The following is a 24,277-nucleotide window of genomic DNA, read 5'->3' on the forward strand; positions in this document are numbered from 1 at the left end:
GTATATTCGATGAGTGCATCACTCATCGGTTTATGGAGCATCACTCATCGGTTTATGGAGCAGCACTCATCGATTTATGGAGCATCACTCATCGGTTTATGGAGCATCACTCAAAGGTTTATGGAGGACTACTCTGGCCCTCGTTTAGCAATAAAATATCGTGGCAGTTTTTAAAAGTGTTTAAAAGATAAGCAATGATGACAACAAGTAAATAAAGCGGGTGAATTTCTGGAAAAATTGTGGTGCTGCGTCTCTGAGGAGTATAACTAGATCATTTGGCCTTATCAGCTTAGTTGATAATGTAAACTGATAACCGTAAAGAGTGTTAAATTTGGCGTTTGGGGCTCACGATTTAACGTGAACTTCAAAAATAAACATCGCTTACTTGTTACGCTGGAATTGCGTAACAATTTGAAAATTGTTGCGCTAGATTTGCGTAACTTTTCCTGTTTGTAGGTGTTTTTTGCAGTTTTCACCTCAATTTGAACGTGATTTGTACTGTAAACGTCCAGTATATTCCTAGTTCAATTTTATTTACCCTGTTAAATCCCTGATGAAGTCTGTGTGATCAGACGAAACTGGTTGGATAATAAACGAAGTTGACAAGATCTGCTGCTGTGTGCTGCTCACTAGTTTTTATTTTTAAAAATATATTCAAAAACTCATTAATAATTCATAAGCCCATTAACCTATCAAATAGTAGATAATACATCACGTGCAGTGACTTTATATCGATAAACCTCATCCTTATTAGTATGCGGTGCTTTATCAGATATAAAGACACTGCACGTGACTTATGAATATTAATTAATTATCAACACAGAAACTGACACAACAAATGGTGGGAACATATTTAATGTTCTTTCAACAAATTTCACACAGTAAATTTACTTTTGCACCAAATTAATCGTAATACACATCTAGAAAAATTCTCTATTCCATTAGTACAGTAATCTGGTAAAGGCATATTAGACAATACATCATCTGAAACTTCGAATTCAAGATCAGTTGGCAGAAGTGACCCAAACTCGTTTTCGCTAACCTCTGCGTTTGACCACTTTGTCACTGCACGTGTTGACTTTGGGATGGCATTCTCGATTAAAGTCCTCTCTTCCTCGGCATTCTTAGGCTTCCGAAAAAGCTCTGGAACAGGACGCCATATCCTCTTCGGTTAGTAGAAGAAAAGTACAAAACACGTGTGAGATTTGATTCTCTTGCATACTAATTTAATCCCTAATGTTTTTCTCGTATGCTAATTTCTAACGTTCACAAAAGCATAATTGTTATGAACTCTCTTGACACGCACTTTTCCAAGAATGTTTGTGAAGCCGTTCAAAAAACTCGCAGCACGTGTTTTATCGGGTCAAAAACCACTCGGCTGCGCCTCGTGGTCTTAAACCCGATTAAACACTCCTGCTCGTTTTTTAAACATTACATAAAGAAAAAAATTAGCAGTGATTGGTAACTGGAGGTGTGACATTGATTCTGATAACATCCCTAATTGTCCACGTTCCAATTATTATTTCCTAACTCAGCTGAATCAACTCTTGGATAATACCACTTCAAAGTGTCTTTCTATGTTTCATTGTAATATCAGAAGTATTCCAAAGCATTTGTCTCTAGTGAACGATTTTTTACATTCTGTCAACCGCAAGCCTGGTATCTTAGCTTTTACCGAAACGAGACTATCAAACCGGACAGTAACAAATATTGATATCCTCAATTATGATTTCTTCCACACCAACCCACTAAAACAGACTAGCAGTTCTGGGCTATGTCTCGAAAAATCCTAATGCCATTCATGGTCCTGATTTAAAGTTTACTATACCATTGGACGAATCATCCTGGTGAGAAATAACGTCAGAGAATGGGAGACCTAATATAATTCTTGGTTCCTTTTTCCATCATCCTACTTATAATTTACCTACTTTTACTTTTGAATTTAAAACTTTGCTTTAAGAGGCAATTCAGTATAAGATATATATTCTTGGGGATCTTAATATAGATCTCCGGGAATACAGTGAACATTTATTATCTGAAGAGTACCTAAATATGCTCTATTCTAACAATCTACTACCTTTAATAACAAAACCAACCGGGCTCGCTCATCATACTTCTACTCTGACTGACCACATTTACGCAAATTCTAATTTGAGTGTGAATGCCGGCATTGCGCTGGTTGATGTCTCAGATCATTCTATTACCAGTGCTTGATCGACAAATATCAAGGTATAAGAGAGCATTCTATTTTCGTGATTATGACAACTTTGACGTGGACCAGTATGTTAGAGATGTTGATAGGGTTGATTTGATCAATGTATACAATGAATCCCATTGATATTCACGAGGAAGCTGTTAACTGTATGAGTATACTGAAGCAAAATGGAAACAAGAATGCACATATTAAGAAAAAGGAGACAATTGGCCTAACAGATAACAACAGTATGCGGAACATCTAAGCTCATTCATGAATGATGCTGTATTTTTCATATTGTTGTTGAAAGTGACAACATCCTCACCATTTAACTCCTTTTTTATTGTTATTTTCGAGGAAAAAACGAAGTAGGATATAGGAAGTGTCGAGGAAAATCATCTGGAAAAGCTCGTTGAAGTAATGATAACCATAATGATAATGACAACAATAATTATAACGACAATGATAATGAAAATAGCGATGATAATGACAAAACAATATTCAAATCAAATGGGAATTAATCCTAGTGATAGAAAATTGATACCATGACAAAATACCTTATTTTGCCAATATTTGCGTAAATGTCCTTTATATTTGTACTAACCGTGTTTACCACTGAAGTTCTCTGTGTCCGGAATCTTTCTCGAATAGTTAGGTTAATGAATCCCTCCACACCCATTTGCAATACATAATATCAGTAGAGATATCCTCCTAGTATTTACAATAAATAATATCAGCAGAGATATCCTACAAGTATTTACAATAAATAATATCAGCAGAGATATCCTCCTTGTATTTATAATAAACATACCTAAAAAGACTTTTAAAAAATTGTAAAGATTTTAAGATAACATTAAGGGCAGCGCAGAATAAACTTTCTGAATAATTTCAACGCTTTAAAGGTGTAAAAGTCTCACAAAATCATCGTCAAGTTAAAAGGTTGTCGGAACTTGTCAATATTTAGAATACAATTAAGATGGGCACGACTGTTTCTAGATATATTTGGAGGAGTTTAAGAAAGAGCAAAAAAATGGTGATACTGTAAACAGTCCAGTCTTTCTTTCTCTAAAGAAAAACAAAAATACAGGAATCAATATTTGCAAAATACATTTTATTTTTTATACCCCAATATTAGTCTTCTGTACTGAATTTAACCTTGGTTCCTTAAAATTACTTCAGTCAGAAAAGGTAAAATTTCCTCTCTTTATGTATAAAGAAAGATTTACATGCTCTTCAGATCAATTTCACTGTTGATATGCCAACACAGCAGTGATCAACAGGAATATCGTTACATGTATTCAGTATAGACCTAAGTACTAATCTATTAATAGATCTTATTTTACGACTTGGTTTCCACTGATTTGTTTGCTCCTTACGTCGTTGTCAAGCATTAAAAATCAATCATTAGTTCTTTTAGACGTTGCTCTCTCAGCAATCTTCTTATTGATGCACAACAGTTTACATTTTTTCTTATTGGGGAAGAGTTCAAATTTTGATGATATAACTGCAATATCTAAGCAGCAGGTCATTTTCATCGAAGTACTACTTGGTGAAGCTTTGCAATCGAAACTATCCAGGACATAAAATCAAAAATATTAGACCAGCATATTGCCAAACTATGTAACATCAATTTAACATATTGATGTCTAAATACAAATTTTTAGAATTTTGAAAGCTCAGTATTATCTTAGATTTTAAGAATGTACCCAGAAAGAGCTTCCTCTCGTATCAAAACTCTTTATCTGATTATTCTACTTATTGAAGCTTCTGTTAAATGATGCTGTTCCGTAGAATTATTTTAGTTTCTCCTGTTGACTTTTTGCCATTCGCCCTGACTACATGCTTAACCCATAGGAAAGAGCTGAAAGTTTTGGTTCGGTAGGATGCTAATCAGTGAGGCCCTATTATTAAATCTACGCAAGACAAATAAATGAAAAAATATCAGACGAGTAAATTGTCCAACCATGTAACATGAGATTGACGTATTCGTAAGTCTAAATATAACTGTTCTTAATTTAGAAGTTCGATTTTCGGCTGAGCTTTAAAAATACTCAAAACAAAAAGAGAAGCAACTAGTATCACAACATTATTCAGATCCCCAAGGCTTCTGTTGCATAGTGTTGTTCTGAAGAATTGTTCTTGATGCAGTTTATTGTCTACCGTGCGCATTAACTTCAAGCTCAACCTCTCTATTTTTAGCCTTAGAATATTAAGAGTGCTTGAAGAATCATGTTTCCGACACCTCAATGCCTTTGTCTTGTCATCCATTGCACCATATAATATTACTTTTATTTGCCTATTTTTAATCCTCCCCTTATAGATTACGTGCAAAACATGCAATGTAATGTATTGAGTTTTCGTTCTATAGTATTGGCATCTGTATGAAACCCATAAATGGACCGATGAGGATGTCACCAGAGCCATTCTCTGCCCGGAGTTAAAACGGCTTCAGCCATGCAGATGAAACTTTTGTTGATCAGCTGTTTCCTTTTAGGAGCCTGTACAGCCTCTTACCTAGCGGAAAAGCGGGAAGGTATTGGATCAAAATTACGAGAGCATGATTATTTTTGTCAGACCATTCCTTTTTCTATTAGTCCAATGGCGTTACTTTTATTAAGTATTATTTTTTCCTTACCTAGATGCTCCTCTGAGTGAGGATACAGGTCACTTTAAGAGGCTACTTAGTTACTTTTTGAAGCCTGATAAAAAAAAAATGTTTTCCCAGAAAAGAAAAGAATACTCATAGGAATTATCTTCAATATAGTTCTTACGAATGTGGATAAGAAAGCAACTCTCCTTGGAAGTGTCAAGACTCTCTCCATTTAATTACCATTCTGGTTGTTTTCAAATGAAAACCAGCGTACTCTACTTTGATTTTCACCTTTAACCAGTTTTTTTTTGCCTTCTTTTTCCCCCTAAAATAGCCCAAGAAGTTGAAGATCTGAATGACGAAGACTTCGAGACTGCCTCTGATAAATTTGACGGGGAGAATGATGAGGAGCCGGAAAATGAAGATGAAGCATTTGACGAATTAAGAGATGAAGAAAATGAGAGGGATGCTAAGGAATTAGAAGAAATGAACGATAAAGACGAAGAGACAGGCAAGTGTTGATCCTGCTAACCAAGTTCTGTCTCCACTTCGGAGATGAGATTCAAGTTATAATGTCAATGACGAGAGTTTGGAATTTTTCTTCTCATTGGGAAGAAACTCGTGAAAGAACAGTTTAAGATAAACAGGGGTGATTTTAATGATCATTTTCTGCATCGAGAAAGTTCTTTTAGCAGGTTTTGGTTGACAACAGTTGAAAGTTAGCATGAAATGTACTATGGGAAGGAACAAAAGCTCAACTCTTGCCAGGTTTTTATTTTAATTGCACAGAAGAATCAAAGAGAAGAATATTGCTCACTACGCTGATTATACCAACAGGATCCATATAATGTCTGAATTTGTCTTATCATAGGGATCACCGGGTGATTTACTTCTTTGGGAAAAAAGAACAATTACGTGGGACATGAAGACACAACTATCAATGAAGTAAACTGTGAGAAAAGCACTTTCTAACCAGATGTTATGATTTCTTTTCCATCAGGTGAAGATGAAGTTTCTGAGGATCCAAGACCGGTGCCAAGAAAGTCAAAAAAGAAATATGGTAAAGTTATTCAACATTTCTTGATCTTATATTTTGATTTATGATCCATGAAACGTTCTTGCTCCCGCACACTTGATATTCGGTCAGGTGGCCGAATATCCCCTGCTAAAACTGGGCATCGTCAAGGATATCACGCAACCGATAGCTTTTAATTCAAGAAGATATAGAAGAAAATGGGAATTATCTGTTTGTTCATAAAATCGTACTGGAGAACGCTCAAAAGAAACATTCGGCGCGCGCTGCCAAATGTTTGAAGGATAATAGTTACAAAGCCTATACTTTACGCAAAAAATATACTCGTATGTTTGGACATTATCTGTTCCTCTAAGCTCTCAGGTTTCCTCGAGCTTCGCTCTCGGAAACTGTTCGCATCTTGGAACAGAGAACGTCCGAGGATAAACAATCCTGTATATTTTTACGCCAAGTAGAGGCTATTGATTCCATCTTGCTAAGATATAAGTAAAGCAACATCATTATGATATCAGACAATTATCTTGTAAAATATGGAGAGAAATGTTAATGAATGGGCCCTTTGTCTGATTCTGAGATTTTTATGATCGATAATCCATCGTTTGATATAATGGTCTAAAGTATTTTTTTCGTAATTATTTTAAGGTTATTTGTATTGGAAAGGAAAAGGCTACCGCAAGTACCGAAAAAAACCTAAGAAAAGCTACCGTAAAGCCTACCGGAAATATCGTGTCCGAAAGGGTTACTACCCAAGAAAAGGAAAGGGTTACGGCTACCGCTACCCATACTACCCCTACGGTCGTTAGAATGGTGAGTCTTTCACAAATATCGATTAAGGATTGCTACAAGCTTGTAATCGCGTAGAAAATTGAGGGCATCTTTTAAACAAGAAATGCATATGCTAGTCCTTGCTGAGTTCTCTCTACTACTTGTGACATGCCATAGATAAGTATGCTTGTCCCAGCTGGCCTCATTACTCATTTAAGTAACTTTATGAAGGACTCTTTCTCACTTTGTTTTCTCTATTTCAGGTTTGGCGAGAATGATTAGACTGGACCAAGACTCACGCAAGATTAAGAAAGTTGCTTCAAAGTCATAGCTGAAATTGTAGCTTCAAAAGCGTTCAATAAATTTTTTTGGTTCAATTGACATCCTTGTTCTCTTTTTTTATTTCATTTTGTTTATGGATTTATTTATCTGCTGCAAACCGTAAGCTACACAATCCACATCACCGTTGACTAAATCCTGAAATAAATGATTTGAATATTTTCATCTTGTCCTAAACGTTTATCACCACGCTTTATCGCTACTTTCCAGCGGTTTCAACCTTCAGTGGCATTCATTTGTCAAACAACAACCATATAATACAACATGAATGAAAGAAAATAATGCTAGGTTTCCAAAAACCACAAAAGTCATATATGACTAAATATTGTGATACTTGATCGGAAAATAAGATAAGAAATCTTCAGTCCATACTTGTAGGTGACAAAATAGAAATGAAACTGAACTAGAGGCTTGAGTTAGTCGCGAGGCTGGGGAAACGTAAATAATTTGGAGTGATTTTTATCAGGGTTGAATTTAATCCCTCATTATAACTATTGTACAAGCTCTTAACTCCAAGGAATAAGACAGGATAAAGCGGCGCCTGAAAATAAAGATCGTATTAATCATCCTTTTGTATATTCGATGAGTGCATCACTCATCGGTTTATAGTGCATCACTCGTCGGTTTATGGAGCATCACTCAAAGGTTTATGGAGCATCACTCAAAGGTTTATGGAGCACTACTTTGGCCCTCGTTTAGCAATAAATTACCGTGGCAGTTTTTAAAAGTGTTTAAGCGATGAGCAATGATGACAACAAGTAAATAAAGCGGGTGAATTTCTGGAAAAACTGTGGTGCTGCGTCTGTGAGGAGTATAACTAGATCATTTGGCCTTATCAGCTTAGTTGATAATGTAAACTGATAACCGTAACGAGTGTTAAATTTGGCGTTTGGGGCTCACCAAAAATAAACATCGCTTACTTGTTACGCTGGAATTGCGTAACATTTTGCAAACCGTTGCGCTAGATTTGCGTAACGTTTCCTGTTTGTAGGCGTTTTTTGCAGTTTTCACCTCAATTTGAACGTGATTTGTACTGTAAACGTCCAGTACATTCGTAGTTCAGTTTTGTTCACCTTGTTAAATCCCTGATGAAGTCTGTGTGATCAGACGAAACCGGTTGGATAATAAACGAAGTTGACAAGATCTGCTGCTGTGTGCTGCTCACTAGTTTTTATTTTTAAAAACAAAATTAAAAGAAAAAAAATAGCAGTGATTGGTAACTGGTGGTATGACATTGATTCTGATAACATCCTTAATTGTCCACGTTCCAATTATTATTTTCTAACTCAGCTGAATCAACTCTTGGATAATACCACTTCAAAGTGTCTACCTATGTTTCATTGTAATATCAGAAGTATTCCAAAGCATTTGTCTCTAGTGAACGATTTTTTACATTCTGTCAACCGCAAGCCTGATATCTTAGCTTTTACCGAAACGAGACTATCAAACCGGACAGTAACAAATACTGATATCCTCAATTATGATTTCTTCCGCACCAACCCACTAAAACAGACTAGCGGTACTGGGCTATGTCTCAAATAATCCTAAAGCCATTCATGGACCTGATTTAAAGTTAACCATACCATTGGACGAATCATCCTGGTGAGAAATAGCGTCAGAGAATGGGAGACCTAATATAATTGTTGGTTGTTTTTTCCGCCATCCTACTTGTAATTTACCTTCTTTTACTTTTGAATTTAAAACTTTGCTTTAAGAGGCAATTCAGTATAAGATATATATTCTTGGGGATCTTAATATAGATCTCCGGGAATACAGTGAACATTTATTATCTGAAGAGTACCTAAATATGCTCTATTCTAACAATCTACTACCTTTAATAACAAAACCAACCGGGCTCGCTCATCATACTTCTACTCTGACTGACCACATTTACGCAAATTCTAATTTGAGTGTGAATGCCGGCATTGCGCTGGTTGATGTCTCAGATCATTCTATTACCAGTGCTTGATCGACAAATGTCAAGGTATAAGAGAGCATTCTATTTTCGTGATTATGACAACTTTGACGTGGACCAGTATGTTAGAGATGTTGATAGGGTTGATTTGATCAATGTATACAATGAATCCCATTGATATTCACGAGGAAGCTGTTAACTGTATGAGTATACTGAAGCAAAATGGAAACAAGAATGCACATATAAAGAAAAGGGAGACAATTGGCCTAACAGATAACAAAAGTATGCGGAACATCTAAGCTCATTCATGAATGATGCTGTATTTTTCATATTATTGTTGAAAGTGACTATAGCGACGCTTGATCGCCGCTAGCTGGACCGTACGAATCTCACTGATCGACACAACAAATATCGCCCCAATTTCTTTCATGGAACGCCTCCTTTATTAAATGTCGTATTTGACCGTGAAGCTAAAAATAATCGATTCACAAAATTAGGGACAAGAAATTAGCTATATAAACACTCGAGGTAAATTAAACTTACATTGTTGCCGGATCTGGCGAGAGTTGACACAAAAAGACCTTTCCTTCCTTCGATAAAAACGACAGACAATTTCTTTCTATTAAACCACGAGTGCTTGCGAAATCGATCGAATTATTGAATTGCACAATAGATCCGTTCTGTTTGGAAATGCGATACCACTTACGGAACGCGTGACGAGGCACTTAGTGTGACTTTTACAGATTATTAATTAAACGATTACTAAATCAAAACAAGGGATAAACCCGTGCCTTAGGGGCACTTACAGTGACAACATCCTCACCATTTTACTCCTTTTTTATTATTATTTTCGAGGAAAAGGCAAAGTAGGATGTAGGAGGTGTCGAGGAAAATCATCTGGAAAAGCTCGTTGAAGTAATGATAACCATAATGATAATGACAACAATAATTATAACGACAATGATAATGAAAATAGCGATGATAATGACAAAACAATATTCAAATCAAATGGGAATTAATCCTAGTGATAGAAAATTGATACCATGACAAAATACCTTATTTTGCCAATATTTGCGTAGATATCCTTTATATTTCTACTAACCATGTTTACCACTGAAGTTCTCTGTGTCCGGAATCTTTCTCGAATAGTTAGGTCAATGAATCCCTCCACACCCTCCCTCTCAACAATGAAACCAAGCGATAGTTGGAGATTCGACTGTGATGATGAGGTAATACGGCCAATTTTAATGGGTGTGACAATCATGGCATGGATATAGGTATACACTTCAATTTATGATGACTAAATCTAACTCGAAAGTGGGACCAAGTTCTAAAAATCGATACAACGGCCCCAAATCTTAACTCGTTATGAGTCGTGACAAGTTATGCCTCGTGCGCGAAAGCATTTTAGGAAAGTACAAGAAAGACCTTAGGGCGTGGACTTGGTGACTAAAGGACTTAATTAAACCTTTTAATACGAGTGAGCTAGAGGTCATATAAAAAAGTTCGCAAGTATCAAGCAAATCAGAGAGGAACCAGGAGGTTCATTCTAAATTTTGTATCATTTCCTTTTTCTTGCACCAACAGATCAACGTGACCGACGGACAAGGGATCCAGTCGTTTTCTTTGATATCAGGAAAATGCTTGCGCATGACTTTATCAAACCAAACCTTGAATCCATCTTTGACCTCATCAGGGCTGCTTTGCAAAATACCTTTAGAAGCCAGGGTATTGTAACATTCATCGTAAGTAAGCTGCCAGTGTTTCCTCGTTGTCGAATCCTTTTGGACAGTGAACAGTTTTCCGACCACTTGAAATATCTTATTCATGGTTTCTTCTGAGGTTGTGTGCTCGAAACCATTTTCCAACGGGCGAAAAAATGTCAACAACTCTTTAACCCAAGGCACTGATTCATCAGGAAGGATCCAAATCATTCCCAGAGAACCACCAGGCACTAGAACTCTGCAAATATCTCTCACAGCCTCTTCGTTTGCGAACCAGTGAAAACAATGCGCTGCTACAATTGCATCAACACTCGAGTCTGGGAGAGCTATATCGACAAAAGAGATATAATGGAATTTCAAAATGCGAAAAATTCAAGCACAAAATAGCAGCTTGAAAGACCATTCCAAAGTTATCCCGACGCTGGAGAATGAGAAAGGAAACTTAATTTTAGTGCCAGACTGACTCGTCGCGACCGGAGCTGCATTTTATTTAGTTTTCCCTTAAGCTTCTCTTTAAAACACGTTTTTATGACAGCGTTTCAGTAAAAAAATAATGGATTTATCAATAATAATAATAATAATAATAATAATAATGATAATGAAATAGCCTCTTTACTCACGCCCAATTCATGGCCATTTGTCATTCATTAATTTCTCGCTTTTCTATTTTCTTTCATTTTTTTTCCACAGTTGCTAACTTTGTCGTGATATTATTAAAGATTACTTCTGATGCACTATTACAAGGCAATCAATTACAGATAGTCTGAACTATTTCTCAGGGTGACGCAAAAGTGAATTAAACCTGACTTACCAATATTCTCAGCACGACACTGCAGAATTTCAATGCGGGGTAAAACTCTTTGGAACTGCTGTATCATTGTACCTGTGGGATCACTCGCGATTATTTGAGTCCCGGTGCCTCTTAAGATTTCAAACATAACTCGAGTGAACTTGCCTGTGCCGGATCCTAATTCAAGAACAGTAAGTGGAAGATTTCTGGTAAAGGTATAATTTTCAATCTTGTTGTGTTCTAGAATTCCGAGTTTTTTCAACAGGAACCTTACAGTTTCCAATGGGTAGGTGGGTCTAATTTGTTCATAGCTCGCCGAAGCTTCAAACGCCACAGCCGCCAAGGTTGTTCCACTTATTGCTTGTCCCTCCATGTGGGGGATTAGGTCACTGTCCTGAACAGTTAATAAAAATATAAGTATATATATAGCATCGTACTTTACCGCCACGCTCACTATGCAAATTTGTAAAATATAGAAACGATAGTACGAATATTCTTAACAATAAAATCCCCTGATGAGCGAGTAATCACGAAACAGGCTTGTAGGGATGAAAGTATAGTCTCTCTGTTTTTTCCCCTATCACAACATATATCGCGCTCTGCTCCTACTCCTACGTATCGAGCACTGTAAAACAGAAAAATCATTACACAGACTCCCTATATATATAAAATAAAAAAAATAAGATGGATAAAAGTCGGCGTTACTGAATCGTAAATTTATGGTGGACATCTATGATAAGATGTGAAAGTTTTCAAAGCCATAGCGCAATTAAAACCTCCCGCAGCTCCCATCACACGATGTTTGAAAAATTGAATATGTAGCACACGTTTGCCGATGTATGAGGGATACCCAAAAAACATGTTTTACCTGTTTTGGTATCATTTCATTTCCCTTTATCTTATACGTGTATGAACGGTAGCACATAAACATCTACCAGGCCGACCGCGATTTTGTCAAGACTCACGCTTTTTGTGCGATTTCATTCAAAATTTCCTTTCCTTTGAACGCATTAACACCTTGACACTTAGAACATCTCTTTAGTTACTCTTAATCACGCGAAGTTCGCGTGAAAGACATTTAACATCCTCGTTCATAAAACAAAAAACCGCAATTTTGTCAAGACTCACGCTTTTTGCGCGATTTCATTAAAAATTTCTTTTCCTTTGAACGCATTAACACCTTGACACTTAAAACATCTCTTTAGTTACTCTTAATCACGCGAAGTTCGCGTGCAAGACATTTAACATCCTTGTTCATAAAACAAAATAGGAGACAGACACAAACACACAATCGTGTTTCGAGTAATGTTGACTGGTTCTAATGGTTACAATCAACTTACCTATATTATCTGTTAGATGCAGTAGAATCCAGAGCTAAGGAAAATTTTATGGATTTATCCTGTATCCATGGCATTTCTCGGTTTAAAAGAACACTGCAATTCAATTTCAATTTGTATTTTGTGTTTAAAAGGATATAATTGCTTTATTGTGCGGGTTAATTGCTTTTAGCCTGTGTTTAGTTTTAATAACGACCGCCTCGCTACGATTTAAAATCAATGGGATTTGCATATCACTCAAAGATAACTCGTAGGCCTCTGTTGCGTCATGACAAGCCATGAAAGGTCGTTTCTGGTCAGGGTACAGCTTCGTGTTTCACCTTGCTTTTTTCCTCTTCCTTTCATGTCACATTAAAATATTTTATGCTCAAACATACCAAAACACTTACGAGAAAACATAATATTGTTATTCTAAAGTTTTTATCAGTCATTTAACAATTGGTTCATACGTCAGCGTGCTTTCATCAAGATATGAAGCACGCGGGAAGTTTCGAGAGCACGAAAGATGCATAACAGTTGTCGAGGCGTAGCCGAGAGCAACTCTAGCTTGTTGAGTGCTCTCCAAACCTCCCAAGTGCTTCATATCTCGATGAACGCATAGATGACGTATGAACCAATTGTTTTATAACATTTTCAACCCGATGGAAATTTTTTTTCTCGAGGGATTTGTTTGCTGAGCGTGCACAATAGGAATATGAAGCACGCTCGCGCAATTGAATTTGAGTGGACAAATTTACAAGCTCTGTTATAAATTGCATTGTGACATAGCTAGTAAATTTGTCTAATGAAATTAAATTGCGTAAGCGTGCTTCATATTTCTATTGTGCACGCTCATGACATCAGCAAAAAAATCCCTTGAGCAAAAAAAATATTTTCCTAGCGATTTTTTACTTTGGGATTTTACTATTAAAAAACTGGTTAAGATTTCGGCGGCAATTTAAGCTAAACATGGAAAGTTGCGAGCCAGCTTTTATACCATAAAAGTATATTTGAAATATTCTTTGGTGGAACCTTGCGATGCTTTCCTAGATTTGTGTCTAACTTTCTGTCACACGAAGCTAGGATGTGGCCTGTTGTAAAGTAGCCAATGAAACAGCATCTTTGTGTTTCTTTTGGATAAGAGAATTTTGTATTCAATCAGAAAATAAAGTTCATTTACACGTATGAATTCACCTGTCAGTTTTTTGACCAATCTAAGACAAGATCGTTTACAACGTAGCGAAATGTTTTCCTGAAACAAAATTATCAACGCGCTGAAGTGTAGCAGAGAGAAAATTAGCCCTTTTATAACATTTAAACCATCGGGTTGCAAATGTTATAAAACAATTGGTTCATACGTCAATTGTGCGTTCATCGAGATATGAAGCACTCGGGAAGTTTGGAGAGCACTCAAGAAGCTAGAGTTGCTCTTGGCTACGCCTCGAGCAACTCCTACGCATCTTTCGTGCTCTCCAAACTTCCCAAGTGCTTCACATCTCGATCAACGCACGCCGCCGTATGAACCAATTGTTTAGTAGCCAGGTAATATTCCCAAGTTACAGCACAGTACCCATCTCATCCTTTCATAAGGTAGATATTGCTAAAAGTGTTATCGGTGTAGTATTATGAGTGAGTTCTTGCTTGTAAATTTTCTTTCTCTAACTTTAGAAATCAGCGGATACCCTGAAGATTTAAGAGGGTAATCTGATGAGTCATTAAGGTAAAAGCAGAGCTATAAACCATAAATAAATGGCAACTAAACTCCACATCACCAAATAGCTACTCCTATTTCGACTGCTCTTCTTGCCGCTGATATGATTAGTTTCTTACATTTTATCACATTTTAGCTAATAACTTATATAGTGGGAATTCGGGAACACTTGTTTGTTCACGCTTGACCCTAGACGTTTTAAAAATGTTATTAACATCATGGCTGAGTTGTGGAGCCTAAAAGTGCAAATCGGGAAGAACATAACTCAAAGAAAACAGTTTTATATTGCAAATTTGAGGAGATTAAAGCCAAGGTTGGCAAATATTATTTTTACTTCTAACAATTTTAACGTTATTAGCTTTGAGATCAATCAAAGAAAGACATTTTCTTTGTCGGATAAAACACACTTTTTCAGTCTCCTTTACGAGGAAAAACTTGTGATATCTACGTTGCAAACGAAATGCTCTCAATGGAAAACGTGTCGAGAACCATTTTTTTCTTTTTATGCCGGTAGCGTAAACATTGTTCAAAATGAGAATAACAGCTTTGAAATGTAGAGTAAATACGAGTAGTTATAAAGCATCTCGTTGTCGGTTAAAGAAATCCAACTTTATTCTAAATAAATGACACAAATCGAGCATTTTCAATTCACATTCTGGATTTTAAAAGATATTTATCTCCACACATTTAGTGCCATCACCATTATGACTATTTTTGGGGTTTAATGTAATATTTCGGTTGCCTCGTTACAATCTGCCACCGATGGCATCTCATTTCAATTTTAAAATAGCTTATGGTGCTCTGTGGTAACTGTTTCATTTACAAAATGATAAACAGAAGAAGAAAGAAACTATGATGCTGAAAAAGGAAACCTCTCTTTCATAGTAGAGTGGTGAATGTAAGGAAGAAGTTGTCATTCCTCGTTTACCCTTTTTTAGAAGCTATCTAGCTTAGATGACATTAGGGCTGCTTACTTAAGGCTTAGATCACATTGAGGCTGCTCACCTAAGGCTTAAATGACATTGGGCTGCTACTAAAACACACCTCCCGGGTAAATATTTTTCCAAATGTGAGTAGGTGTAAAGGACACTATACTGTTATGAAGTAAAGAGAGCCTTTCTTTTTCGTACAACATGCTTTTATCAAGGACTGTTAATCTATTTCAAGAGATTTTACTCCAAATATTTCCCATCGTATTGGACATAGACTCTATTTTAATGACAGGCCCGTTGCTTCTTTTATTTATTTTATTTTTAATTAAGCTGATATGACAATGTGAATCTAGCGATATCGTTTACAAGTAACCTCACTCATAGTCTTTTTCATGATCATCATGCCTTTTTTTTTTCTCTTTAAAGTTATAAGAACACCGGCAAGGTTGTTTGTAAAATTCAAACAATTCATTATTTTATTCTTCACCTCCATATTAACAGATAAGCCTTAACTTCGCCAATCATATATTTTTTTTACTAACTTTTGCCTTAAAACTGAAATTTTATTGTATAAACAATATTTTATGTCCCATTTTTATTCATAAAATCATAATTAATTTCTGCTTGTGGGTAAATAGACGTGTTTGAATATGAAATGAGTAAGTTAGCAGAGTCTAAAAAAAGCAAATTCGATTTAACTTATCAATATTTTTTGTGAAGCATTGTGCCATCCAATACTGAAACATTGAATAAAAATAATACAGATTTAATCCTTATTTGCCTTAAATCTAATTGCTTTGTTATGCATGTCATTTGTTTTCTATGTGTTTGCTGTTATTAACGATTGCATCATAGAAATTTACTATCGATGGCACAATATCGATTTATTTTCGATGGATGACCCACAGACCTCTGTGGAGGCATGGCAGACCTAGAGAGGTCTTTCACGACCGTGACATTGTTTTTAACCTGCATTACTTGCTAAAAGCTTCATAGCATGTCATGGTTATTGTTCCCAGAACCTTGGGCTGAGTTCAAACTCTTTTCTTTTTAATTAAGACTCATGGTTATAAGGAAAGAATTTGACCGCTAGAAGGGTAATCTTTTTTTTTCTTCTTTTTTCGAGAATGATTCCATCCCATCTGTTCGAATAGCTGTTTACCAATTTCATGACCTTCACTATTTAACCTAAAAATTTTTTTTCAACAGTTAAATATTAATTGCTTGAAGTGTTTAAGCTATGTGATATAACTATCCCAGAGCGCAACACTCTCGCTCTGTGAGAGCAAATCGATATTCCGAAGACAGCACAAATAGGTAAATATTGCTAAAGTTTCGTAAAGAAATAATAAAAAACTCGCTGAGCTTGACATTTTAAGGGTGAGGTCTCGGAAATCTACCAAAGTTTAAAGCCGGAAATTTCCAAGACCATCGGGAGGAAGCTAAGTAATAGAACATATCCGCAAGAAAGTTCTATTCTGCAAAATATTTCTATTACAGAGGTTCACTTTTGTGCAGCAACAATTGTCAAACTTAGAAGAAAAACAGTTAAGGAGAGGCGAATCTATTATTAAAATGTTCGGAAGGGTATCAGCCAGGATAGGCAAATTTATCAAGCACATCTATCGATGCTTTCCGTTTTGTTTTCGTTTTCAGATCCATTCGAAGTAAAAAAGGAAATCGGTAGCGTTACCTCATAATTCATTTAAGTAGCAACCTTGTTATTAAACTAGTAATCGATGTATCAGGCTGTGTCTTCGTGCTACTCTATACCTTATGTATCTAATGCTTCTCGTTGTCTTATTTAGCTATTAAAATTCAGGATGTTGGAAAAAGCTAGCTACAAAAGACTGTCAAATGATGTGGATACCACAAGCTCTGTCCATCCTGCAACATCTGCAAGTTGGTTATCATTATTATCCTTTTGGTGGATGAACGGCATATTTCGAATGGGGAACGAGAGACCCTTGGCACACTCTGACATACTGCCTCTTCACGAAGAAGACAAGGCCAGAGATCTGACAGAGAGCCTTCAGAAGGAATGGAACAAACACGTAAATGAACTCAACAAGAATAAAGAATGTAAAGTACAACCCAGCCTCTGGAAGTGCATCGTCAGGACCACGTCTTTAAGGAAGATTTCCTTCCTGACATGTTTTGTGCTCTTGGAGTCAGTATGTCGTGTTTTACAGCCATTATTCCTCGGTTTGCTCCTTCATTTGCTCCGTTCCTCTGAGAGAGACTACTCTTTAGCCTATGGATGCTCTTTCCTGCTAGCATTAAGCGGCTTAGCTAACGCCTGTATTCACTATACTGGGTACCAGTTAGATCTTATAGGAATGCGACTCAGCAGTGCTATTAAGGGTCTTATATACCTTAAGGTTAGTCATTTAGACAGCAAACGAAGCTTGTAATTAATCGGTAAGACATTAACCCATCTATTTATGCATTTCTTTGGTTATTGAGTCAGTCAATCAGTCGGTTAGTCGATTAGTCAATCGGTCAATCAGTTAAGCGGCAGATGTTTGTCCGTTTGTCTTCCTGTCTTTATCTCGATCCATCTCAACTTCTAACAAGAAGTGATCATCCTTTTCAGATACCGTTAGTCAGTAAACAGACGCTTCGAAAAGTGACAAGTGGAAATGTTATCGACTTAGTTTCAACTGACGTTGAAAGAATTGAATTGGCACCCAGATGGATATTCCTTTCAACCTTCACAATACTCGAAATCGCAGCTGTGATTTCCTTATTGTTTTACCTCATCAGTTGGGAAGCAATAATGGGAGTTTTCTACCTTGTGGCGGTGATTCCATTTGTCATGATTATCTCATCCCTGTGTGCTCAGCTGCGGCAGGAAACAGCCACCGTGTCCGATCATCGCATATCAATGATGATTGAACTGATATCAGGCATTCGCGCACTTAAGGCTAACGCCTTGGAGAACAGCCATAAGGATAGGATTCAAGAAGTAAGAAGGTAGGTGAGGACATTCCGCGAAATTGCACTAAGACGCAAAAAGAATATAATGTAAAATAATAGCACTGTGAAAATTACAAATAAGTAATGATTGGTTTGGTATATTCCTCAAAGAAGGGAAGTTGTCCTTCCTTCTAAAAGAACAAGAATAAAGTTCGCTTACCATTAAAATACATGTACATCTGATCGACCTTCTGTCTTACTAATCGTCAGACTGACCAGTCATTCAACTGAATAATGGAATTACCAAACCAAAAAACCACCAGATTTCATTTTCATGGCTTTGAATTTATTGTCATGAAAATAAGATTGATGCTCTAGTTTAGCTACCATGGTTTAGTAATGCGTTCACTTTCGATAACTGATTTACACTATGAGGTGCCAGTAGAAGAGAATTCCTGTTTATGTCCTTTAGGAAGGAGATCTGGATCATCCTAAAGAAGGGAGCTCTGTTATCAATTGTGGAATGTCTGCCGTTTACTGCAGGGGCTGTAGCTACGTTTCTATCTGTCTTAGCTCTCAGACTCGATGGCCATCTAATTTCACCTACCACGGCGTTTATGCTACTGGCTTTCATTAACACACTTCGAATTACCATCACACGATTCTCTTATGCTATTACCTCAGTGTCTGAGTTGTGGATATCTTTAAAAAGAATCAGAAACTTTCTTTTGCTGAAAAATATCCCTTCAATGGGCTTGGAATCCACTGAGAAGCCTCCTGGCCACCAAGATCGTGTTCAAGGATCTAAAAACAACTTCCCAGAGCTTTATGTTCGAGGCCCCTTAAAAGCAGAAGATAAGAGTGAAGAAATAAAATCCGAAAATCAAGACTTTGATAAATACTTTTCTGTTGAAAACGATACTATTCGTAACTATAGAACTGAATCTACTCAAACCTCTTCAGGAAAGTTATTAATTGAAGGTCTTTGGTGTAAAGTTGATGAACTGGATGGGCCATATATCCTCCACGATGTCAATTTTGAGATCCCGGAGAAGAGTCTAACAGTCGTTACTGGTGAGGTGGGGAGCGGAAAATCTACACTCCTAGCTGCCATTGCAAGAGAAGTCGTTGCATCCGGTGGGAACATAACCTACTCCGGAAATGTGGCTTATGTCTCTCAAACTGCCTGGGTGTTCTCTGGAACACTCCGAGAAAATGTTTTGTTTGGGAAGCCTTTTGATGAAACAAAATACAACAGGGTGATTCAAGCTTGCACGCTAACTAACGACATAGGAAGATTTCCAAATGGTGACCTCGTATTTGTTGGAGAACACGGTGTCGTGCTGAGTGGCGGCCAGAAGGCTCGCGTTAATTTGGCTCGTGCAGTATACGCCAATGCTGACTTATATTTACTCGATGATCCTTTGAGCGCGGTTGATTCTAAAGTTGGTGATCACATATTTTTTGAGTGCATTTGCAACTTGTTAAAGAATAAAACAAGAGTACTAGTGACATATACAGAAAGGTACCTTAGGATGGTTGACCAGGTTGTGATTCTCAACAACGGATCCGTCTCAGGAAAAGGCACTTACAGCGAATTGAAAGAAAGGGGAGTAATTATTGATTCTATAATAGATGCTAGTAGTGCCATGGAAAAAAAGACCACCACTCCTAACAAAGAATCTAACTTACGTCATAACGCAAACCGAGGCCAATTCGATAAGCCTTTGCCTGTATCCCATGAAGATACAGCAACTGGGGATATCTCCTATTCATTATATTGGAATTATTTTAGAGCCGGGATGCATCCATTTTTCATGATTCTTTTACTTCTTCTTTTTCTCATGACGCAAGGTAAGAGAAATATACCAGGTAACTTCCCATGATAATTTTAACCAAGATCAAGAAAAATGATCACGTAGAAAAGAACACTGAACGATATTAGAAAAAGAAAAACAGCTATCATTAACGATAAGTGGATTTTGGTGATGATCTTGTTTATGATGATGATAATAAATCCTTTTTTGATTAGCAACTTTACGAGAATTTAAATTAGCAAGCAAATCAAGTGGTTCTGCGCACTACTTATGCCATCTTTGATGTCTCCATCACGCGTGAAGCTTAGTAATACATATTCTTTGAGTGATTTGAAATTTTTCCAGATCACCTGGAGTATCCATGCATACTTAAACGCTCATAGCTTTCACGTAAATAACGCCATTTGTCCACAACTCTGAATAAATGACATTTCTATAATAAGTCGTCATCATTTTTTTTTCTGGAAGGCGAATAATTTTTTTTTATTCATTTATTAGCTCTTCTTGTTTTACCCGACGTCTGGCTTTCTTGGTTCACTACTATTCAACCTGCATCGGAACAACAGTCATTCTCAGCACTGAGTACTTACGCTGCTCTAGTGTTCGGTGCTTTCGCTATGGCCATGATCCGTGCCGTCATATTCTTCAGTGTCTCCCTCAGATCATCTCAAAACTTGCACAGCCGGCTCGTTACCTGTTTGCTGAAAGCCCCAGTGTTATTTTTCGACACTAATCCTGCGGGACGCATATTAAACAGATGTTCCAAAGACATTGGTTGCATGGACGAGTTACTTCCCAGGACGTTTCTATCAGCCATCCAGTATTTTTTGTTTATATCCACAGCCATGCTGCTACCCTTGTTTACGAATATTTGGCTCTCCATTGTTTCGGTTTCAGCCGTGGTCATTTTTCTGTGCTTAACGTGGTATTACTTGAAGACTTCCCGTGAGCTCAAGAGGCTCGAGGCTATTTGTCGAAGTCCCGTATTATCGCACTTTTCAGAAACCATGAGCGGCTTAGACACAATTCGCAGTCGAAAAAGAGAAAACGATTTCATCGGAGAGTTTTATAGGTGAGTATGATTGCATGAAGCAATTAAATTTGATGCTTTATAGCTACAGCTGATGACGGAAACTGAGTCCTTAAGCTGGAGAATAGGTATCAGCGATCGCCTGCGAAAAGGAATATCCAAAACAAGAACCGGTTAATACGGTTCCCAGGAACCAAGAAGACTTTCCAAACTTATGAAAAGTTCTCATTCGCTTACAGAGTGTTCAATGTTTATTTAATTCTGACTCTGGAGAGTTTTACAAAATAAAAAATCTCTGAAAGCTTTCACTTCTCACGATTTTCTTTCACGCATCGTCGGTGGCGTTTTCTCGTAACTTTTAGCACCACTCGGAGATTTTCTACCTGAAACCGTAAATAAAGGAATATCGCTCATATTATCATAGCTTCATCGTGCTACGGATTTAAATTTTTCTTTGTACATAACTGAGCCCTGAACCGTATCATGATAGCAAATGCGAAAATGCATGGAGCTAACGGTGAAGCTTTATAAACGTCCATAAATGTCATAGAGAAACAATATTTACTCATAATTTAACATAATTACTCTTGTCTCATTTTGTTGTTTTTCTAGTTTGCTTATGTTTGCTTCTATAACTTACAGGCATCAAGACTTACACAATCGCGCGTTTTCCATGGTGGTAGCCAGTAATCGGTGGCTTGGTTTCCGTGCTGACGTACTTTGTGCAGTATTAACAACTGCAGTGGCTTTTGCTTCTGTTTTAGCTTCTCAAAACCCAGGTATCAATCACGAAAATTCTATAGAACTGATAATACTGACAAAGTTTATCTATTAATTTAGCTATCTATAAACATGATCATTATTATTATTATTGTTTTGATCCATTAATCTTTCTATTTATCTCAGCTTTGGCTGGTCTGGCGCTTGCCTATGTTATTGACACGGCAAAAATCTCCCAAATGGCTGTTAGACAATATGCTGATGCTGAGAACCTTATGACGTCTGTGGAGCGAGTCCTGGAGTACACGCGCCTCGACTCAGAACCTGGATACACCATCAAAACACTTCCTCCAAAAGACTGGCCATGTGATGGTCATGTCAGTTTTAAAAATGTTTACATGAGGTACTATCCAGGCGGACCGGTAGTACTCAAAAATTTAACTTTTGAAATCCAGCCTAGGAACAAGTTGGGAATCGTAGGTCGGACGGGAGACGGGAAGTCGTCCATTATATCAGCTCTCCTACGCATGCCTGAGGCCGAAGGGGAGATATTTATCGATGGTGTATGCATAACAGGTGTTCAACTTCAGGAATCGCGGAAATGTATCTCTGTCCTCGGCCAATCCCCTGTTCTCTTCAGTGGATCGTTAAGGAAAAACTTGGATCCCTTAGAGGAGTACACAGATGATGAACTTTGGAGTGCTATCAAAGAGGTGAAACTCACCAGTTTGGTCGAAAATCTAGACGGTCAACTTGATCACCAACTTTTTGAGGGAGGCGAAAACTTGAGTACTGGTGAGCGACAATTAATATGCTTGGCTCGCACTTTGCTTAAGCGAAGTAAGATCGTTATTTTGGATGAGCCAACGGCGCACGTGGATCCAAATACAGAGAAAACCATCTGGTCAACTGTGCACGAGAAATTGAAAAACTCAACGGTCATTATTATTGCTCATCGTTTAGGCACTGTTAGTAACTGTGACGGTATCTTATTGTTAAGAGAAGGCCAGATTGCTGCTCAGGGCACCTTTGATGAACTCATTGGATCCCAGAAAGGGTTATGAATACAATCTTTATTTTCAATCGCAGTTATAATCCAACAAGGCCTTCAAAAGCCTTAAGTAACCTGACTGACCAACGCCAAAGTATTTAATGGAGAACAAAAATGGATTTAATGTTGATTTTTTTAAATTTATGTACCGTAATATGTATTCATATATTGTTGATTAACCTTTGGAAATCTATTACATTTTTCTTCCAATCATAGTTATATTGTTGTAGCCTGAGAAATGAAAGGAACGTTAGGTTGAAATCGAGGGAAAGTCTTTCATAGAACATGTAGGTAAAATTATCAAATGATGAAAATAAAAAGGGTCATGATATATTAAACATCTAGTCACTTCCGATATGTGGATCGAGCACTTGCAAGATAGAGGGACCATGGCACTACTAGCATCTATTATAGTATCAATAATTACTCCCCTTTCTTTCAATTCGCTGTAAGTGCCTTTTCCTGAGACGGATCCGTTGTTGAGAACCACAACCTGGTCAACCATCCTAAGGTACCTTTCTGTGTATGTCACTAGGACTCTTGTTTTATTCTTTAACAAGTTGCAAATGCACTCAAAAAATATGTGATCACCAACTTTAGAATCAACCGCGCTCAAAGGATCATCGAGTAAATATAAGTCAGCATTGGCGTATACTGCACGAGCCAAATTTATTATTCGACCGGTTTCGTCTGATCACACAGACCTCATCAGGAATTTAATAAGATGAACAAAATTGAACTGCTAAAATACGGAGGTTTATAGTACAAATCATGTTCAAATTAGGTGTAAACAGCTAAAAACACCCAAAAACAGCAAATGTTACGCAAACAAATTAAGAAATGTTTTTTTTTTTTTATTATTATTTTTATTTTGGGGGTTCACGTTAAATCGTGAGCCCCAAATGCCAAATTTTGAAACGGTTATCAGTTTACATCATCAACTTAGTTGACAAAACCAAATGATCTCGTTATACTCCTCTCAGACGCAGCACCACAATTTTTCTAGAAACTCAGCACCTTTTTTCACCTGTTATGATTATCGCTCATCGTTTAGACACTGTCAAAAACTGCGACGGTATTTTATTTTTAAACGAGGGCCAGAGTAGTGCTACATAAACCTTTGAGTGATGCTCCATAAATCGATGAGTGATGCACTTATCGAATATACAAAAAGATGCCGATTAATACGATCTTTATTTTCAGGCGCCGCTTTATCCTACCTTATTCCTTGGAGTGAAGAACTTGTATAACAATTATGATCAGGGCTTAAATTCAACCATGATGAAAATCACTATCGTATCGATACACGTATCGACTGACGATTTCTTATCTTATTTTGCTAACTGGTATCACAATATTTAGTCATATATGACTTTAGTGGTTTTTGGAAAACTGGTATTATTTTCTTTTATTCATGTTGTATTATGCAGT

The 24,277-nt window shown here is 37.0% G+C and overlaps 3 protein-coding genes and 2 pseudogenes across 6 annotated transcripts; 4 read left to right on the plus strand and 1 right to left on the minus strand.

Moving 5' to 3' along the window:
- Positions 1–9: 9 nt before the first annotated feature.
- LOC149040877 (uncharacterized) lies at positions 10–4,045 on the plus strand (annotated as a pseudogene). The gene is made up of 2 exons (XR_016189192.1): positions 10–116; positions 1,442–4,045. The product of XR_016189192.1 is annotated as an uncharacterized LOC149040877 (transcript).
- On the plus strand, positions 1,733–6,963 carry LOC149040878 (uncharacterized). Its single transcript, XM_089180342.1, has 6 exons — positions 1,733–1,847; positions 4,563–4,727; positions 5,119–5,295; positions 5,785–5,844; positions 6,460–6,624; positions 6,846–6,963. The coding sequence occupies exons 2-5, from the start codon at positions 4,649–4,651 to the stop codon at positions 6,618–6,620; spliced, it is 477 nt and encodes a 158-aa protein (XP_089036468.1). The 5' UTR covers positions 1,733–1,847; positions 4,563–4,648; the 3' UTR covers positions 6,621–6,624; positions 6,846–6,963.
- Positions 6,964–8,049: 1,086 nt separating this feature from the next.
- On the plus strand, positions 8,050–9,014 carry LOC149040879 (uncharacterized; annotated as a pseudogene).
- Positions 9,015–9,255: 241 nt separating this feature from the next.
- On the minus strand, positions 9,256–12,793 carry LOC149040880 (uncharacterized). 2 transcript variants are annotated; one of them, XR_016179143.1, is made up of 4 exons: positions 12,691–12,793; positions 11,372–11,744; positions 9,380–10,886; positions 9,256–9,306 (listed from the first exon to the last, which is right to left on the minus strand). XR_016179143.1 is itself a non-coding variant. In XM_089180343.1 (3 exons), exons 2-3 carry the CDS (start codon positions 11,721–11,723, stop codon positions 10,381–10,383), a joined length of 858 nt encoding a protein of 285 aa, XP_089036469.1. In that variant the 5' UTR covers positions 11,724–11,744; positions 12,691–12,793; the 3' UTR covers positions 9,256–10,380. The 2 variants fall into 2 exon arrangements, 1 of the variants encoding a protein (XP_089036469.1); XM_089180343.1 differs by having other exon boundaries at positions 9,256–10,886.
- A 1,138-nt stretch (positions 12,794–13,931) lies between these two features.
- On the plus strand, positions 13,932–23,183 carry LOC113685830 (ATP-binding cassette sub-family C member 4-like). 2 transcript variants are annotated; one of them, XM_089180344.1, is made up of 8 exons: positions 13,932–14,256; positions 14,335–14,386; positions 17,118–17,690; positions 17,906–18,285; positions 18,701–20,082; positions 20,544–21,117; positions 21,718–21,854; positions 21,982–23,183. In XM_089180344.1, exons 3-8 carry the CDS (start codon positions 17,133–17,135, stop codon positions 22,857–22,859), a joined length of 3,909 nt encoding a protein of 1,302 aa, XP_089036470.1. In that variant the 5' UTR covers positions 13,932–14,256; positions 14,335–14,386; positions 17,118–17,132; the 3' UTR covers positions 22,860–23,183. The 2 variants fall into 2 exon arrangements, with proteins under 2 accessions (XP_089036470.1, XP_089036471.1); XM_089180345.1 differs by having other exon boundaries at positions 14,127–14,208.
- Positions 23,184–24,277: the final 1,094 nt, after the last annotated feature.

This window comes from Pocillopora damicornis, chromosome 8 (genome assembly GCF_964200805.1).
Source record: "Pocillopora damicornis chromosome 8, jaPocDami1.2, whole genome shotgun sequence".
Lineage (NCBI taxonomy): Eukaryota > Metazoa > Cnidaria > Anthozoa > Scleractinia > Pocilloporidae > Pocillopora > Pocillopora damicornis.

Bases quoted from the DNA above. Each gene is read 5' to 3' on its own strand.
- LOC149040878 (XM_089180342.1), top strand. From the start codon at position 4,649: ATGCAGATGAAACTTTTGTTGATCAGCTGTTTCCTTTTAGGAGCCTGT. The intron at 4,728-5,118 runs GTATTGGATCAA...CCCCTAAAATAG, and splicing joins CCTAGCGGAAAAGCGGGAAG to CCCAAGAAGTTGAAGATCTG. The intron at 5,845-6,459 runs GTAAAGTTATTC...AATTATTTTAAG, and splicing joins AAAGTCAAAAAAGAAATATG to GTTATTTGTATTGGAAAGGA.
- LOC149040880 (XM_089180343.1), bottom strand. From the start codon at position 11,723: ATGGAGGGACAAGCAATAAGTGGAACAACCTTGGCGGCTGTGGCGTTT. The intron at 10,887-11,371 runs GTAAGTCAGGTT...TTGTCGATATAG, and splicing joins GTGTCGTGCTGAGAATATTG to CTCTCCCAGACTCGAGTGTT.
- LOC113685830 (XM_089180344.1), top strand. From the start codon at position 17,133: ATGTTGGAAAAAGCTAGCTACAAAAGACTGTCAAATGATGTGGATACC. The intron at 18,286-18,700 runs GTAGGTGAGGAC...TATGTCCTTTAG, and splicing joins AGGATTCAAGAAGTAAGAAG to GAAGGAGATCTGGATCATCC. The intron at 21,118-21,717 runs GTGAGTATGATT...TATAACTTACAG, and splicing joins TTCATCGGAGAGTTTTATAG to GCATCAAGACTTACACAATC.